Source organism: Primulina tabacum, chromosome 14 (genome assembly GCF_025594145.1).
Source record: "Primulina tabacum isolate GXHZ01 chromosome 14, ASM2559414v2, whole genome shotgun sequence".
NCBI classification, from domain to species: Eukaryota; Viridiplantae; Streptophyta; class Magnoliopsida; order Lamiales; family Gesneriaceae; genus Primulina; species Primulina tabacum.
The window spans coordinates 30,414,433-30,433,066 of record NC_134563.1 but is presented as its reverse complement, the minus strand read 5'-3'; the positions used below and the strand labels follow the sequence as shown (position 1 = coordinate 30,433,066).

Genomic DNA, 18,634 nt, shown 5'->3' with positions numbered 1-18,634 from the left:
GGCCAAGAGCACCAGTGTCCTGGCATAGCCCCTCCGACGCTCAAGTCAGTGACTGAAGATATATGGGGGGAGCAGCTAAGGGTGCTGCTGAAAACAATATAATGAATCCCTCAACTGAACGCTCAAACCTGGTATTTATAGGAGAATATCTGGGCCCTTGACGGACCTGTCTTCCATTTGGGCTAGGGATGGGCCAGGGGTAGTGGGCCCATCCATGGGGTATCACCAGTCTCCCCCTCCCGAGTCGAACTGAATCGTAGGTTCGAAGTTCGATTAATTGTGTTGTCCTTGGTTCATCGGGCGTGAGTTGTGTATTTTCTTCCTACCGCTCGTCAGTATCCAAAACTTTGGAAACAAATCAAGTCGAAATCCTGCTATGCTGGGGAAAGATTTGATCTAGGCTTCCACCCTGCTCTGGTCACCTCCTTACTTGATTCTCACTTCTCCCATACAGAATTTCCACTGCAATTCATTCACCAGCTCTCCATCGCCTGGTAACAGCACGCTCCTAGATACACTCGCCTCACCCTCGCCCAACCACCTAGCCCTCAGGCCCTCGCCCAACAACCTAGCCCTCTCGCACCCGCGCCACACCTTCATCTCACCCTCGACGAACGCCCGCGCGCCTGCCCCTTCGAACGCTCGCCCCACAACCTAGCCTCGCCCACAGCCTCTCACCCAGCCGCCTCTCCCCCGCCGAGGGCTCGCCCAGCGCGCATACCTCGCGCTTGTCAGCAGCTTCGTCCAGCGCCTGCCTCGCCCTCGCCGAGCGAGCCTTCGCGTCAGCCACGCTCACCCCTCGCCTCGCCCAAGCCAAGCTCGCCCCTCGCCTCGCCTCAGCCCCATCACCTCGACAGCGCACAGAGCCACGCTCGCCCCTCACCTCGCCCAAGCCAAGCTCCCCCCTCGCCTCACCTCGCCTCGCCTCAGCCTTCGCGTCGCCTCAACCACATCGACGCGCCTCTCGCCTCGCCTCAGCCCCTTCGCTTGCGCCCGCTCGCCTAGCGCGTACGCTCGCCCAGCGCCAAGCTTGCCCCACGCCTCGCCTACCTCACTCAAGCAGCGCGCTTGCCTAGCACAGCGCCTCACACTCTCCCTTCGCTCGCAGCCCTTGGTTCCTGAAGTCGATCCCCGTAATTTTCGCAGCGGCAAACATAATTCGTTATCGACGAACCAAATAAATTTTTCTAACACCTTCTGCCCTCGTCACCCCTATATTCAAGGTCATCTATTAAGCTTTTGCAGGAAAATAATTTCCACGTCCCTGCGCCCTTGACTCATCTGCTAAAATAGTCCTTAGCAGGAAAAATAAAACTTCAACCTCCTCACCATCTAACTCCTCTGCTGGGCGATGCCTCAGCAGGAAAATAACTTGATTTCCAACTCCTCGCCCTCTGACTCCTCTGCTAGGCGATGCCTCAGCAGGAAAACAAAAGTTTCACCTCCTCAACCCTGACTCCTCTACTAGGCTCAGCCCAAGTAGGTAAAATTTAATTTCTCTTCATCAACTCTTCTCATCCATTAGGCGCAACTTTAGTAGGAAAATAAAATATTTTCTCCTTCCCAACTCTGTTCCTCTACTAGGCAATGCCTTAGTAGGAAAATGAAGTATTTTCTCCTTCCTAACTCTGCTCCTCTACTAGGCAATGCCTTAGTAGGAAAAATAAAATTTCTCTCCTCAACTCTGCTCCTCTACTAGGCGACGCTTTAGTAGGAAATAAAATATTTTCTCCTTCTCAACTTTGCTCCTCTGCTAGGCGACGCCTTAGCAGGAAAATAAAAATTTCACCTCGTAACTCTCTGACTCCTCTGCTAGGCGATGCCTTAGCAGGAAAAAAAAAAGATTCTTCACCCTCACCCTCTAACTCCTCTGCTAGACGACGCCTTAGCAGAAAAATAAAGATTCTCCACCCTCACCATCTAACTCCTCTGCTAGGCGACGCCTTAGCAGGAAAATAAAAATTTCACCTCATCACCCTCTGACTCCTCTGCTAGGCGACGCCTTAGCAGGAAAATAAAGATTCTACACCCTCACCCTCTAACTCCTCTGCTAGGCGACGCCTTAGCAGGAAAATAAAGATTTCACCTCATCACCTTCTGACTCCTCTGCTAGGCGACGCCTTAGCAGGAAAATAAAGATTCTCCTCCCTTTCCCTCTAATTCATCTGCTAGGCGACGCCTTAGATGGAAAATAAAATTCACCTGATCACCCTCTTACTCCTCTGCTAGGCGACGTCTTACCAGGAAAAAAAAGATTCTCCACCCTCACCCTCTAACTCCTCTGCTAGACGACACCTTAGCAGGAAAATAAAGATTCTCCACCCTCACCCTCTGACACCTCTGCTAGGCGACGCCTTAGCAGGAAAATAAAAATTTCACCTCATCACCCTCTGACTCCTCTGCTAGGCGACGCCTTAGCAGAAAAATAAAGATTCTCCACCCTCACCCTCGAATTCCTCTGCTAGGCGACGCTTTAGCAGGAAAATAAAATTTCACCTGATCACCCTCTGACTCCTCTGCTAGGCGATGCCTTAGCAGGAAAAAAAAAATTCTCCACCCTCACCCTCTAACTCCTCTGCTAGACGATGCCTTAGCAGGAAAATAAAGATTCTCCACCCTCACCATCTAACTCCTCTGCTAGGCGACGCCTTAGCAGGAAAATAAAAATTTCACCTCATCACCCTCTGACTCCTCTGCTAGGCGACGCCTTAGCAGGAAAATAAAGATTCTCCACCCTCACCCCCTAACTCCTCTGCTAGGCGACGTCTTAGCAGGAAAATAAAAATTTCACCTCATCACCCTCTGACTCCTATGCTAGGCGACGCCTTAGCAGGAAAATAAAGATTCTCCACCCTCACCATCTAATTTCTCTGCTAGGCGACGCCTTAGCAGGAAAATAAAATTTCACCTGATCACCCTCTGACTCCTCTGCTAGGCGATGTCTTACCAGGAAAAAAAAGATTCTCCACCCTTACCCTCTAACTCCTCTGCTAGACGACGCCTTAGCAGGAAAATAAAGATTATCCACCCTCACCCTCTGACTCAATCTGCTAGGCGACGCCTTAGCAAGAAAATAAAAATTTCACCTCATCACCCTCTGACTCCTCTGCTAGGCGATGCCTTAGCAGGAAAATAAAGATTCTCCACCCTCACCCTCTAATTCCTTTGCTAGGCGACGCCTTAGCAGGAAAATAAAATTTCACCTGATCACCCTCTGACTCCTCTGCTAGGCGACGCCTTACCAGGAAAAAAAAGATTCTCCTACCAGGAAAAAAAAGATTCTCCACCCTCACCCTCTAACTCCTCTGCTAGACGACGCCTTAGCAGGAAAATAAAGATTCTCCACCCTCACCCTCTGACTCCTCTGTTAGGCGACGCCTTAGCAGGAAAATAAAAATTTCTCCATCCTCACCATCACCCTCTAACTCCTCTGCTAGGCGACGCCTTAGCAGAAAAATAAAAATTTCTCCACCCTCACCCTCTGACTCCTCTGCTAGGCGATGCTAAGAAAATAAAAATTTCTCCACCCCCACCGTCTAACTCCTCTGATAGGCGAGGCCTTAGCTGGAAAATAAAAATTCTCCACCCTCACCCTCTAACTCTTCTGTTAGGCGACGCCTTAACAGGAAAATAAAAATTTCTCCACCCCCACCTCTAACTCCTCTGCTATGTGATGCCTTAGCAGGAAAATAAAAATTTTTCTCATCCCAAACTCTGCTCCTCTACTAGGCGATGTCCTTAGCAGGAAATAAATGTTTCTTACTTTCATAATATACCAACATTCATGAATTGAAAAGAAGACATTGATTTTATTGAATTCCAACGGATTACATGGGAAAATGCAAAGATGAAATAATCAACGATAAAATCCAAAATGATATTCCCTAAGGTGGTAAGCATTCCAGGGATTCCTTAAAGCCTTGCCTTGAGCATTCTCCAAGTAATAAGCCCCAGAATTAAATTTCTCAATCACTCTGAAAAGACCATCCCACTCTGGGTCCATCTTTCCCCCTGCTCTTCTTGTACCTTCAACAGGACACCGTCAGACACTTCTTCCATTCCTAATCATGTTAAGCTCCACACGCGCTCTTTTTCCCTCCTCCCTCACTACCCCTTCATAACACCGACGCGTGACTTTTTGGTCCCCGCACAAGACTCCAACTCCTTTTTTTCACAGGAACCTTAAGCTTCTGATAATAAGTGGAAGCTACGGCTCTGAAATCCTTCAGGGCTGGCCATCCTAGAATTCCATTATACGCTGACGGGGTATCTACCACGATGAAGGCTATCATCTTTGTTACCCGCCGAGGATCAGTTCCCAAGGATAGGGGAAGCACACTCTGACCCAAAGGCGGGATGGCGTGTCCTGCAAACCCATACAGCGGGGTGGAGACTAGCTCAAACTCAAATCCTTCCAACTTCATTTGATCTAACGTGCTCTTGAACAAGACGTTCACGGAGCTTCCATTATCAATAAATATCCTCGCCACATCATAATTGGCAATGGTATCCGTCACCACCAAGGCATCGTTATGTGGAGTCACAACGCCTTGAAGGTCTTCTGGCCCAAAGCTGATGATGGGGTCTTGTGATAAGTCTGCACCCCTAGATATCTCAAAGTTTTTCAACCTTCTCCCATGTGCTTTCCGAGCTCGCCCAGAGTCTCCATCAGTAGCACCGCCCGAGATCATATGAATCATTCCTCTCGTAGGGTGGTTATCCTTATTTGTTCCTCTCCTCGGTTCGACGGGCTCCTGAAGGACATCTTGACCTCGACCTTCTCCTCTCTTTCCCCTTCACCCCTCTTCCTTCCTCCTTTCTCCGTTCCCTCAACTCTACTTTCTCCGGGCCGGTTCTCCATCCTTCTGTACCGTTGGGCATATTCCAAGTTTACATATTTCTCAGCTCGAGTCAACAGATCATCATAGCTTGACGGAGGCTTCTTGACCAGTGACTTGAAAAACTCTCCTCCCCTCAGTCCTTGTATGAAGGCACTTATCATGATGTCAGGGGTAGCCGCTGGTATTTCCAGCGCTGCACTGTTGAAACGCTGGACAAATTCTCTCAAAGTTTCATTCTCTTGTTGTTTCATCACGAACATGCTCAAATAATTGTTATGGTACCTCTTGCTGCTAGAAAATCGGTGCAAGAAGGCAGCTGAGAAGTCCTCAAAAGAACGTATAGAGTTTGGCCGCAAGGTGTTAAACCACTGCTGGGTTGACCTCACCAATGTGCCTAAAAACACCTTGCACCTGACTCCATCCGAATATTGGTGCAACATAGCCGCATTCTCAAATCTCCCCAAGTGTTCTTCAGGATCAGTATGTCCATCATATTCTCCCACGTTTGACTGTCGAAAAATTTGGAGGAAGCCCTTCCTCCAAAATGGCAGGGGAAAAAGGACTCTCCTTCTTGGACACTGGAGCTATGTTTCCCAATTGTTGCCTCAACATTCTTATCTCCTTCCACATCTCCTGTATCTCAGGATTCTCCCCACCTTGGAGGGGTTGCGTCTCTTCAGCTTTGCTCTGATGACCCTCAGCATTCTCCTCTCGCTCCTGGTGAGTGGCTTGTCCTTCAGCGAACATAAATTCTTGGTTCCTCTTCATAGCCTCATCCACTGTCCGAGTGATGAATTGACCCAACTGCTCCAGGGTCAAATTCCCCACATTTTCATTAGGACGGGGTTGCTCGACCCTGGTCTCTTGACGAGGTTGTTCGGCTCTTGTCTCAAGATGAGATTGTTCGGGTCCCCTCTGAGGATGCGATGATGCTGAGGTAGCTCTTCTACTCCCTCTCTTAGCCTACCATCTCTACGTCTCAACTCAAACTTTCCCACAGACGGCGCCAAGTGATACTCACGGGAAATTTAGGATCCGATTCCGGCAAGCGTCACTAGTACAGACGCAGGTTTTTGAAATTGTCCTGAGCCTGAAATCACGAAGAAGACCGTTAGAAGGGGGTCAGGAGCACCGGTGTCCTGGCGTAGCCCCTCCGACGCTCAAGTCAGTGACTGAAGATATATGGGGGGAGCAGCTAAGGGTGCTGCTGAAAACAATATAATGAATCCCTCAACTGAACGCTCAAACCTGGTATTTATAGGAGAATATCTGGGCCCTTGACGGGGCCTGTCTTCCATTTGGGCTAGGGATGGGCCAGTGGTAGTGGGCCCATCCATGGGGTATCACTTCATATTTTTAAAAAAGAACTTGTTATGTAAGTCTATAAACTTGGCAATTCGAAAGTTAGTAAAATATGATGTGTGAAGTATAGATATATATAATGATGTGAAACTAAACTTTCAAATTTTAGAAATTCCTACTTGTTTTTACTTCTGAAGTAAAGAATTTAGAAAATGGTGTCCAAAAATTTAACACAATTCTCTGCTATATTATGGACAAAAGACAAAAGCAAATAAAGCCCAAAATCCAAATCTCTTTGCATTTCACTTTCTAAGCGAATATATATATATAATAACTTTGTATTTAAGAATGATGGTGAAATTTTGAAGAAGGAAATAAATGATAAAACACAATAACTGTATTCCATATTTGACAAAAACAAATTGCGTGGCATTCGGTGCTCTGAATTTGGACACCGCTCAACTTTTTTTCATTGGATTCTTCATCTTTATATACAGTTTTGCAAAATTAAAATATATACGGTTTCAGATATTTATATTCGTGAAACGAGTTGATCTGATTCATTTTTATAAAAAAAATTAAATATTTTTAGCATAAAAATATTATATTTTCATGAACGGATCGAATTAGAGATCTGTCTCGCAAAATTGAACATAAGAATTTTTGTGATATATAAAAGAGTCTCAATCCTATTATGCTAGTAGTAGTCATGGTCTTTTTTTAGTTAGGGAGTGGTTTAAAATAATCAAATCTTTAATTTGAAAATTCGTTCTAAATTTAGGATCTTGATGTCGATCGAGCCGCACCGCATCGGTTTTTTCAACAAATTTTGATGCGATGGACACTTCATTTTTTTTTTTTGGGTAAATACAATTCACCAATGAATATCTTCTGTTACCAGTTTTCTAACTATTGAATTTATAGCCGAAATCAATTAAACAAGGACTCAACTTGGTTGGGAGCAATTTAATTAATCAAAATCCATGAAGCCCAAGCCACAACCCAATAGATGAAGCCCAAGAAAAGTTGCAGTTGGCCCAGTAAAGGAACGTTGCTGCCAGTTACGGCCATTACCCAAGGTGGAAGATCGTGGGATGATCGTGGAAAGGAGCAACTGATGGGCAGAGTGTGTCAAAAGAGAAGGGAAGGGAATTAGAAAAAGGACCGACAAAATCAATTCACAAAAATCTACAGCATAATTTCTCCATAATTCCATCAATTCTATGTTCATTTATTTCGATTTCCAGTAGTCAAGTATTTGAATTTTTATGTATTCCTCCGACTTTCTTGTAAGAATGTTGGTCAAATTTCATAACAACACATTTAAGTTTGATGTTGTTTATGGATTCCCTGTATAATTTCTTTATTTCCCCAGTTTATGCGTTTTAGTTTGGAGCCATTTCGAAGGAATTATAACTAACGGTCGAATCGAGATTCGCAACGCTTGGTAAACGAAGTCAGATTATTTCACAAATTTGGCACGAACACGTGCCTGGCACGCCCGCAAATTTTCGTAATAAACAGTTGGCACGCCCGGTGGGACCAAATGCCTTCCAAAGCGTACTGAGAAGAGTGAAGGAATTCCTCCATCACAGGGGAAAGATCATCGTTCACAGGAGGAAGAGACCGATGTTGATGGAAGATCAGTGGAACGAGTGGTACACAAGTTCGAAGAAGAGGCTGTGAAGGAAGGAATTTCATTTTCTGGTGGTGAGGAACTTCCAGCAACTATTATGTTGTCCATGGAGAAAAATATCCGTGAGGATCTCAATGAAATGACCAAAGTCTTTCTTGCTGTTATGATGGAAGTTATGGCAGAAATAAGGGAATGGAGGAAGTCTTTGAAGGAAGAGAATAAGTCACCAAAAGATGATAAACCTAAGGAAACTTGAACTAAATTGTCTGAAGACCAACGCCAGGGATCAGGGAATCCTCAAGCAGGTGAAAATCACCGTTTGGAGGAATCACTGACCCTCGGGTTTGTTGGGGAAGGAAGGTATACTCCTCCACACATGAGGGAATATGAGTTGGATCCTAAACGGCAAAGTTACAGTAACGGTAAACAAGTAACATGGAATATGTTCGCTGTCACTTCTCCTAGAAAGCATCCAGAGATGTATGGTGATGGCGGAATGCATGGGTGTTCAGTTCCAGGTTCGGGGAATAACACTCGGGGGGCTAATTATTCCCCGCACCCATTGCGAAAAACTCCAGTCTTGGACTCCGAGACTGTACATGATGTTATTCAAGAGTTGTATGGCCCGGGAGTGAGGCCATTCAACCGACCAGAGTTTTATAAGCCATACCCCGATGTTGTTGATCGTGAAAATCCCTACCCACGAGGATATCACATTTCAGACTTTACTTTATACTCGGGGGAAGACCGTCAATCTAACGTGGAACATGTGGCGAGGTTTACAATACAGTGTGGGGAACTAGCAAATTTGGATAATTTTTCCAACTACAAGTTACGTTTGTTTCCCAATTCATTGACTAGTACTGCTTTTATTTGGTATGCCATACTGCCTCGGAAAATGATGTTTGAGGTATCGGAGAACAAGACAGAAACTTTTCATGGAAAAGGCCGTTGTCACAGTGGAGATGATATGTATTATAGTGGGAGGAATATGAGGTACAGTAGGGGATCCATGGCCAAAAGGCCGGAGAACCAGCATCTCGGAAAGGTTTCATTTCATGGGTCAATGAATGGCGAGGGAAGGAGTGACCGACAGTTATTCCAGAAGCTAATACAGAGGCCACCACCTCTAGACACCAATAATAGATATGAAAGAAAATCTCGTTTTGTTATTCCTCCCAGAGCAATCCCTAATGGTGTATGGAAACGGGTGGAGCATCCAAAGTTCCCAAAACCGCTTTCTCGGACCCAAAAACGACGTTTGTTGAGAGAAAAAGCTGTTGAGCGCAGATCTAAGGTGGAGGAATCATTCAAAGAAAAGAAAATATTTGAGGAGGAATATGGAGGTAGCAAGGAAGAAGAGTTACAAATGGAGGATTTAATCTTAGCTCCGACTCAGATGAAAGATCGACAGCCGAAGACAGATGTTTTATAAAGATGGAATAGATGAGAAGTATTGTACAAAGTAGGCTGGATAGCCACTTTGGCTAATTTTGAGATATTGACTCGTAGAAAGTTTCTGTATTATGCGAGGAATAGGCTTTTAAGCCATTCCCCGCTGAACTTGTTTGCAAATAGTGATGGACCATCTGTGAATAAATAAAAAGAAAATTTGCTCATGGAATCCTTTGCAGCTGATGTGATTTTAATAGAATAATGTATTGTCTTGATAGCCGAATTGATGACGTATAGAGCACGTTTATTACATATTTCGACACTTTAATGGTGTTTGGAAAGTATGGGTGATAATGAGCAATGGTGATAACATGTTGTGATAATATTGAAGAAAACAGGCTATTTAGCTGTTGTTCTTAATTTATTTTACAGAAATCCGGGCAGAGTTTCCCCTGTAAACGTGACATCCCAGAACTACAAATACATGAAAATAAAAACCAATCAGCATGTATAAGGTAAACAACATGTTTCCAACAACAAAATTTGGCTTTCAAGCTACTTTTCCAACTCTACACATCATAAAAGACACTTGCCAAACAATGGTAAACAAGTGCAAAAAAGATGTTCATCAAACTTGGCAATTTTCTTTTGGATTGGCCGGCGGCACTACCATGAGGATTTTTCATCTCCATTGATCTTTAAGAAATCCAAAAAATGGGATCTCATCCTCAGTGAATTTGGTGGAGCATCACAATTCCTTGTGCTGGTGCATTTCTTGTAAGTACATGGAAGATTATATAAGTTGCACAAGCTATAGACCAAGCTCTGAATATGCACAACAAGGAAGTTGCTCTGTTGAGGTGCAAGCAGCGAGCTCGAGTGACATAATTAATGATGGTCCAGAGAAATTGTTGGAAGCTTCTGAAATAGTGGAAAAGTCCCAAGAGAAAGAATGTGCAAATTACGAAATGCCGATTTCAAGAAACATGTTGGAAAATATTGAAGACGTTGACGGTGGTGCTCTCTGAGATATTTTTAGAAGGCAAGATGTCTCAAAATTGGAGGAATATGTGAGGAAGCACTACAAGGAGTTCAGACACATCTATGGGAATCCCTTGCCACAAGTGTTGCAAGGTGTTGCTCATCAAAAAACTCATTCAAACATAGACACAAACACCTTGAGAGCAGCATGAAATGTGGCAAATTTTACTGTGTTTTTGTGATAGATGATTGAGAAAAATGGTGAAATATACCTATCTTGAGAAGGTGTGGCTTGATGTAAAGAAGTTTGATGATGACAATTTTCAGAAACTTGGATGCCATCATAAAGGCGATGTATTCGGTAGTGATATGGGACATGAGATCTCCATGAGTGGTTGAGTAGTTGTCTCAAAGTGAAGGAAGATTGGTTGTGAAAGGCTGTGAAAATGGGAAGATTTTGGGGGAAGAAGGCAAGGAAGAAGTTTACAAGGAGGAAAACCACACTGCTACCTTTTCTTTTTTCTCCTCATCTGTCTCCTCATCATATATGTCGTGTTAGTATTTGAGCCCAACTAATAAATGGGCCAATACATTAGAATTATTACACATATAGCCAAATTGGCCCATGGGCCAAATTGGTTACGGGGGGCAATTGTTTAGCCCAAATCAATTAAACAAGGACCCAACTTGGTTGGGAGCAATTTAATTAGCCAAAATTCATGAAGCCCAAGCCACAACCCAATAGATGAAGCCCAAGGAAAGTTGCAGTTGGCCCAGTAAAGGAACGTTGCTGCCAGTTACGGCCATTACCCAAGGTGGAAGATCGTGGGATGATCGTGGAAAGGAGCAACTGATGGGCAGAGTGTGTCAAAAGAGAAGGGAAGGGAATCAGAAAAAGGACCGACAAAATCAATTCACAAAAATCTACAGCATAATTTCTGCATAATTCCATCAATTCTATGTTCATTTATTCCGATTTCCAGTAGTCAAGTATTTGAATTTTTATGTATTCCTCCGACTTTCTTGTAAGAATGTTGATCAAATTTCATAACAACACATTTAAGTTTGATGTTGTTTATGGATTCCCTGTATAATTTCTTTATTTCCCCAGTTTATGCGTTTTAGTTTGGAGTCATTTCGAAGAAATTATAACTAACGGTCGAATCGAGATTCGCAACGCTTGGTAAACGAAGTCAGATTATTTCACAAATTTGGCACGAACACGTGCCTGGCACGCCCGCAAATTTTCGTGATAAACAAATATATAGTTGATGTTTAAAATAATAAATTCCTGATTTTTTATTGTAATTTTTAGATAAGGGTTAAATATGAAAATGTAAATATAACTTTGGAATACTTAAAATCCATAGAATAATAAGCATAAACCATAGTTTTAAAGAAGGTTTTATGAAAGCAATTTTGAATATTTCGATCACTTTTATGAAGCTTAATATAATATTAAATGAATTAAATCGTAATAACTTTCAAAATATTATATTTAAAATTTTAGTGGTTGGAGAATGGAATGGGATAAAACGTGTAGAATAAATAATTAAACAAAATGTTGACTTTTACAAAATTATTGAGACTTTTTCCTATATTTATTTGGTCTCCGTACAATGGCTCCCTTGTCCATCACATCTCAATTTTCTCCAAAAACATCGACAAATAATGTTTGATTTTCAGACACACTTTTTATTTAATTTTTTCACACAATACAAATTAATTTTAGAGTAAAAAGAAAAAGAAAAGAATCAAACTATTTCAATTTTTAGAATTTGTTTAGAAGCAGTATCAATTATGTACAACATTTCACTCCATTTTAAAAGAATTTTCATAGATGACTCAAACAAGATATCAATCTCACAAAATACGACATGTGAATCGTCTCACACAAGTTTGTCTTTAAAAGGTTAATAAATAATTGAGATGGATTCAATATTCATCATCCATCACAAAAATGTATTAGCCTATCCGTGGAAGTAATTCTCTTCGTATCCTACTACCATTATATTACGTGGATATATCACATTTTAATGAAAAATGACATCGTATGTTGGTTATCCAACGACTAAACTTTTGTCACATAATTTAAAGAAAAAAGCATTTCAAATATAACATAGAAAAATCTTACAAAACTCGACTACTTTATCGACCCAATATATCTAGATCCATAAGTCACCTATCAAATGCTAATTGATAATGTGTTTGGTCATCGATTCGAAATATTTATGTAGAGATATTTGGTCGAGTAAAGGAAGATCATTGACTTAATACTGTGAATGTATGACATAGTGGCAAGGTCGTGAGTAGAGATGTCAAAACGGGCATACCCGACCCAACTAGCTCCACACACCTGAACCCGTCATTAAATAGAGCGAGCCAGGTCTGCAAATTTTGTGGGTTGAAAAAAACTCAGCCCAACCCAACCTACCATGATCTGCAAGTCTGGCAGACCAACTCGTAAAAATTGGGAAAATTGCTAAATAAGAAACTAGCCCCACACATATTTATAATACATATATTTTTTATTACATTCAATCAAATAATTCAACAATAAATATTATTAACTTAAGAGTGCCTAAAATCTAAAAAAATAGATAAATAATATATAAAATTATTCATTAACCATCATATTATTTTTCATCTTTATGCTTTTTCACTTCATCATTAAGCTCTAGAACATTCGATTATTCAAGAGAAATTTTTATTTTGATATTTGCATAATTTTCGGTATCTGCAAATAAAATATTCAAAGACAAATATAGTTAAAAACTAAATCACAATAAACTAATATATCAACTACGTAAATAACATAATTATGGGCTAACCCGACCCAACATCTAACCCAAACAGGCTAACCGATTTTGATCCACTCCCAAATGGGTTGATAAAACCTTAACACACCCTTTTATCATGGCTGGTGGGTTGGTCCGGCGGCTCAAAGACAAATTGATATCTCTAGTTTTGGGTAATATACATGGATATGGGTCTAAACAAATTCAATCCAGTTGAATATCATAAAAATTTAAGGTTCGAAATCGACATGTAGCTGATAACATCACAAATTTTAGTGGCTGATGGCGCAGGTAGCGAAATCTGATCAATCAGGAATGAAACATTTTCGAATCAAAATTCTATAACAAAAGTAACACTGCGAATGAAAACAAATCTAGGATATATAAGCAAAAGGATTTAACCTACGTAAAGACGAGTGGACTACAAAAGTCGAAAAGGGCAAGCAAGATGATCATAACTTGATCAGCATTCGAATAATTGAAATTATCTCCTCCTCCGGATTGGCACCAATTTATGTTTTAAATTGAAGGCCAAGACGAGAACAGCATCAACTTAACAGAGAAGCCAAATATGAAATATAAATAGAGAACCAACACCTCCGCTCTCTCTCTCAGGCACAAACATCTGCATCATAGTCTCTCTCTTACAAGACCTTCATGCTTCAAGATGGCACTACAAAACGCAGTAAATTGAGAAGTTAGTTAAATCATTCACGTGACAGATTGACCGACACTTTTCTTGACAAACAAGGAACATATCTGTGATAACAGAAAGGCACTCAAAACAATATCAAATGTGTGACAAAGGCAGAAAAGTTTCGACCAATGCACTACCTGAAGGGTTATAAGCTTACATCATATTATCAATCAAACAAAATAATAAAGCAAATGTATAATAAAAATTAACCATTCATAAATCCATTGTGAAATATATGGATGCAAACCCATATGTTCAAAACAAAAAGAAAGACGGCACGGCTTATTTGTGTATTTTCTAGAAAAAGAAACAAACAACTCACTGTATGTTGATGTATCAATCTGCTCTGGTAGCTCTTTGATGTCAACTTCAAATCTCTCCTGAACCTGTATGCGCATAAAGGTCATGTCATAAAATGCAAGCAACCAGGAGCAAGTTCACAGATAATTCATCTACCGCTTATGGCAAATTCACAGATAATTCATCTACAGCTTATAAATACCTGATTAAGAACATCTGAATCGGATGCAGAAGAAACAAACGTGATGGCAAGTCCTTTGGTTCCGAACCGCCCAGCTCTACCCACCTAACATTTCGAAAATAATGAAAAACTAATTGAAGGCACTTGTTGAAGAACATCGTAAACATTAAAACTGAGGTTGAATGCCAGTAACTTATACCCGATGAAGATAAGTGTCAGCTGAATCTGGCATATCATAGTTAATCACAATATTCACCCGTTCAATGTCTATTCCTCTTCCCACCAGATCTGTCGCAACGAGAATTCTCTTATGCCCTTCTTTGAATCCCTTGTAACGAGTCAATCTGCAAAACCCAAAATTTAGAATAACTCTCAGAAATTGGAGATCTAGCACACAAAAACTCGAGCGAATCAAACCCATCCCATTAATGCACTACTAACTTGGGGACAGGAAGCTGAACTTTTTCAAAAAAGAAACAAAAATATCAAAATAGTAACAGTCTATAAGAGTCACAAACCTTTCTTCCTGGGGCAGCAAGCAGAACTTTTTCAAAAAAGAAACAAGAATATCAAAGTAGTAACAGTCTATAAGAGTCACAAACCTTTCTTCCTGGGACATGCCCGAGTGAATGCAAATAGATGGAAAATTACACTCCACAAGCAACTTGTTAAGCTCGGCAGCTCTGTTGACGCTTTTGACAAAAATGACAACTTGATTGAAGTCCAATGCATCGAGTAGATCATTCAGCTTCCGGTTCTTCTCCAGCTCACTTAATTTGATGTAGTGCTGCCATAGTGGAAGTCAAATTTGTGAAACTTTAACACGAAACGAACAAGACATTTAGCAATTCCAAGATCTAACCTGTACAAGACCATGGAGAGTCAATTTGGCCTCATCGTCCACATAGATTTCCATTGGCTGAAAGGAAGAAATGTCACAGTAAAGCATATTAGGAGAGCTCATGTGAAATTAATGGTATCCACTATGAAATGAATTGATGGATGAACTCGGCCAGAATTGAGGTTGAGATCCATCTGAATTTTCTTCTTCCAGCTAACTATACCTCCAAGACCAACTCGTGTCACCACTGCCGATCAAAATAACTTTGATCTACGCTAACTGATGACATAAATAAATTAAATTTCCTTCCTATAATATCTTTCATTGACAATTCTCTCCTTAAACGACCCTGGAATGAACTTGACCAACCAAAATAAAGGGGAAAGCACTATCCCAAAATGAACAGAATTTCTATAGGACCATACAGAACCCTACGATCATGTTCCCCGAAGCTCCCTAAATTTAACCATCTAATGTCTCAGGTTGACAGACACAAGTGAAATAGCAAGCATAGATCGCTTCAATCACTGCATTAATGACCAAAGACTTCCTGCAGAAGGCTGGAACGACCGAAACAAGGTAGACTTCAATATTCAAATAGGACTGGCAACAGGATATTACATCTTGCATGAATTTCTTGCAAACCGGTCGAATCTCCTTGCTGAGTGTGGCTGAGAACATCATAACTTGTTTATCATGAGGTGTCATCTTAAAGATCTCCTGAACATCTCTTCTCATATCTGGGGAGACAGCAACAGGTAATGAGTAAATTTAAAACAAATTTGGCCTCTCAGATGCAGTGAGGGCTGTCATTGTGTTGATTCTAGGACATAATGTACTTATTATCACAGATATGTCAGCATGCATACCAAGGGACTCGAGCATCTTATCACATTCATCCAGAATAAAATGCCTCACATTCCTCAAAGAAAGATCCTTGTCTCTTGCGAGAGCAAGTATCCTTCCTGGTGTTCCCACGACAATGTGAGGACATTCATTCTTCAAGAGATCCTTGTGGATTTTAATGTTGACACCACCATAAAAAACAGCAACTTTGATATCAGGTAAATATGTACTAAACCGCTCAACCTCATGGCAGATCTGCAAACGAGAGAAACATAAAAGGTAGAGTAAACAGAAGATACGTATTCAAATAGACATAAAGCAAAGACACTTCGCTGTAGACTACATGCCTGGTAAGCCAATTCCCTTGTATGACACAGAACGAGGGCAGCAACTTGACCTGCAATAGGTTCAATCTGCTGCAACGTTGAGAGAACAAACACAGCAGTTTTCCCCATACCGGATTTCGCTTGACAAATAACATCCATTCCCAAGATAGCTTGAGGTATGCATTCGTGTTGCACTGATGAACCACAGAAATTTGATCCAAGGAAGCCTCAGTTTTCAATAAAAAAACGTTTTATTACCATTCAACTACTCCAAGGCAGAGCTTTAAAAGTGATTTACCTGAGAAACATAAGAATACAAACAGATTTAGCTAAAGAATAACCGTGCCAATTTCTATAGAAGGTAAAAGGTACAAAATAAACAACATAAAAAGAACTATACCACCTAGTATTCAACAATGAGAGTGGATATTACTACATCGTGAGTTAAGTATGCCAGAAATGAAGAGCAACATTCTACTCACCATATATTTCGATCCACACAAAAATGAAAAACATTTGCAAAACCAGTTTTCTAAAAATCGGCCAAGGCGCCACCCGACCGCAGCGAAAAAGTGCAAGTCTGCGGCCCTGGGCAGCTAAGTGGACTTAAGGCGGCCAAAAATTACTTTTTTGGGGGATTTTTTTAAAAAAAAATTTGAGCTTTTAATTTAAATTAAAAGACCAATTAAAAAATGAAAAGTAAACTTTTTATAAGCCTTAAACCAAAGTCCAACAAAAAATGTGGTTCGTTGGCTTGCCTTGGTACACAAAACTTCATCTTATCATGTTGAAACCTTGGAATCCACCTAGTGACAACCACTCCCCTCCTAGGGGCTGGTCTTGTCCCCGACTAGCGCTTACCGAATTTTAAAACCTTGGCAAAACCAAGTTTAATTGTCATAATAACACCCCCCGCAAAAAAAGTAAAATATATGCGTGTGTGTATATACATATATACCAAATACCTCATGATTGGGCAGCATGGCAACAAGAATTCAGACAGCATAAATAAACTAAAACCACATAGAAGAATAATGTCAACAGGGCTACAGAGCATTTGGTGCAGGCATACAAAAAAAGAAAAGTTATGGTGTGTCACACAGGGCATGCATGCACCAATAACAGTGCTAAACAGTTGTAAGATTTAGTAAGTGGAAAGTAACTGCAATCACTAAATCCTACAAAATATGATAAAATGCATGTATACACTACTCAACCAGAAAAAGCATGGTACCTTCGGACGGATGCTCAAATCCAGAATCCACAATAGCCCGTAAAAGTTCTGGCTTCAAGAGGAAATCTCTGAATCCTGAACTGTGAATGCCTACATAACCCCTGAAATTGAATAGGCAGAATCCCACAAGTTATAACTGGGTGCATAGATAACATAGCAAAGTAATACTTGCAAAAAAGAAGATGTTTGCCCATCAATTACTCTAAAACGACAAATCCCACTACTCTATCAGTCCCTCTCAAGTTTAAAAAAACCGAAATATCTGTGGAATTTGAATACTAAACCACAACTCTAAGATGAGGGAAAAAAACAGACTTGCCTTAAAATAACAGCATACACTGAAATACAGTCTAAAAGAGTAAACTGAGAACTAACAATCACATTGATAAAAAGAGATTCGACGCGCCATAAAGTAGATCTTAAGCTAGCAATAATTATTAAAATATAACAGGGCCTTACTTTTTGGCGGACTCGCCGTTGACTTTGGCGGTGACGGAGTCGGTGACCTTCTCGTCTTCGTCGTCGTAGTCGAGAAGCTCCTCTTCGTAAGCGTCGTTCTCCTTGGTCTCTCCCATTTGGCGTTGCTGAAGTTGCTGCAGTAAAACAACAGATCAAGAAAATCGTTCCAAGTCCCTTCAAACCCCAAATCCAGGTCTAGATTTAGCGAAGACAGGCACAATTTCGCGAAAACATGCAAGAGGAGCAACGGAATGGTTCCCCAAGGAATTCACCTGCTGAATCAGGAACAGAAGATGGATTGGTTTCAGAGTGGACGGACAAGCTGCAGTGCGGAAATGAAAAGGCGACGAATGAGCTAGGGTTTTAATGGATACAGACAGTAACTTATTGACGATTTTACCCTTGAAGGAGCGTGTTCGATTTCGATTTCGCTTTCGCGAGGTGAGAATTGGGCTTGGGCCTTTTCAAAACCAGATTTTGGAAAAAATTAGCAATATTTTTATAATTATTTATTTAAGATTATTTTCTATTTTAACATTTAATAAGATCTTTTTATTTTGATGTCTAGAGTGATAAAGAGACTTATAAATGGTTATTCTAATATTAGCTAAATAATATAAGTAACAAAATTATATTATTCTAAAGTCCGAGACTATTTCAGAACCAATAATTAGTCAATTTATTACAAGATGGTATAACTTGTTTTCTCCTTCAGAAATACCGTATACGAAGCTTAAAAAAAGAAAAAATTGTAGCTCGCCTTGTTCCTCTTTTCATAGTTATACTTTATATAATAA

The 18,634-nt window shown here is 40.9% G+C and overlaps 1 protein-coding gene across 2 annotated transcripts; it reads right to left on the bottom strand.

Annotated features, from left to right (window-relative positions):
* Positions 1 to 13,244: 13,244 nt before the first annotated feature.
* LOC142524244 (DEAD-box ATP-dependent RNA helicase 15-like) lies at positions 13,245 to 18,257 on the bottom strand. 2 transcript variants are annotated; one of them, XM_075628132.1, is made up of 12 exons: positions 18,110 to 18,257; positions 17,838 to 17,971; positions 17,379 to 17,479; positions 16,166 to 16,338; positions 15,842 to 16,073; positions 15,594 to 15,712; positions 14,994 to 15,050; positions 14,734 to 14,918; positions 14,331 to 14,475; positions 14,153 to 14,236; positions 13,973 to 14,036; positions 13,245 to 13,626 (listed from the first exon to the last, which is right to left on the bottom strand). In XM_075628132.1, the coding sequence occupies exons 2-12, from the start codon at positions 17,951 to 17,953 to the stop codon at positions 13,616 to 13,618; spliced, it is 1,287 nt and encodes a 428-aa protein (XP_075484247.1). In that variant the 5' UTR covers positions 17,954 to 17,971; positions 18,110 to 18,257; the 3' UTR covers positions 13,245 to 13,615. The 2 variants fall into 2 exon arrangements, with proteins under 2 accessions (XP_075484247.1, XP_075484248.1); XM_075628133.1 differs by having other exon boundaries at positions 16,166 to 16,442; positions 17,838 to 18,186.
* Between the last annotated feature and the right edge of the window lie 377 nt (positions 18,258 to 18,634).

Excerpts from the sequence above, each read along its gene's own strand:
- LOC142524244 (XM_075628132.1), bottom strand. The coding sequence starts at position 17,953 with ATGGGAGAGACCAAGGAGAACGACGCTTACGAAGAGGAGCTTCTCGAC. Across the intron at positions 15,713-15,841 it reads TAAGATGCTCGAGTCCCTTG|ATATGAGAAGAGATGTTCAG; the intron begins GTATGCATGCTG and ends CTGTCTCCCCAG. Across the intron at positions 14,237-14,330 it reads CTGACACTTATCTTCATCGG|GTGGGTAGAGCTGGGCGGTT; the intron begins GTATAAGTTACT and ends TCGAAATGTTAG.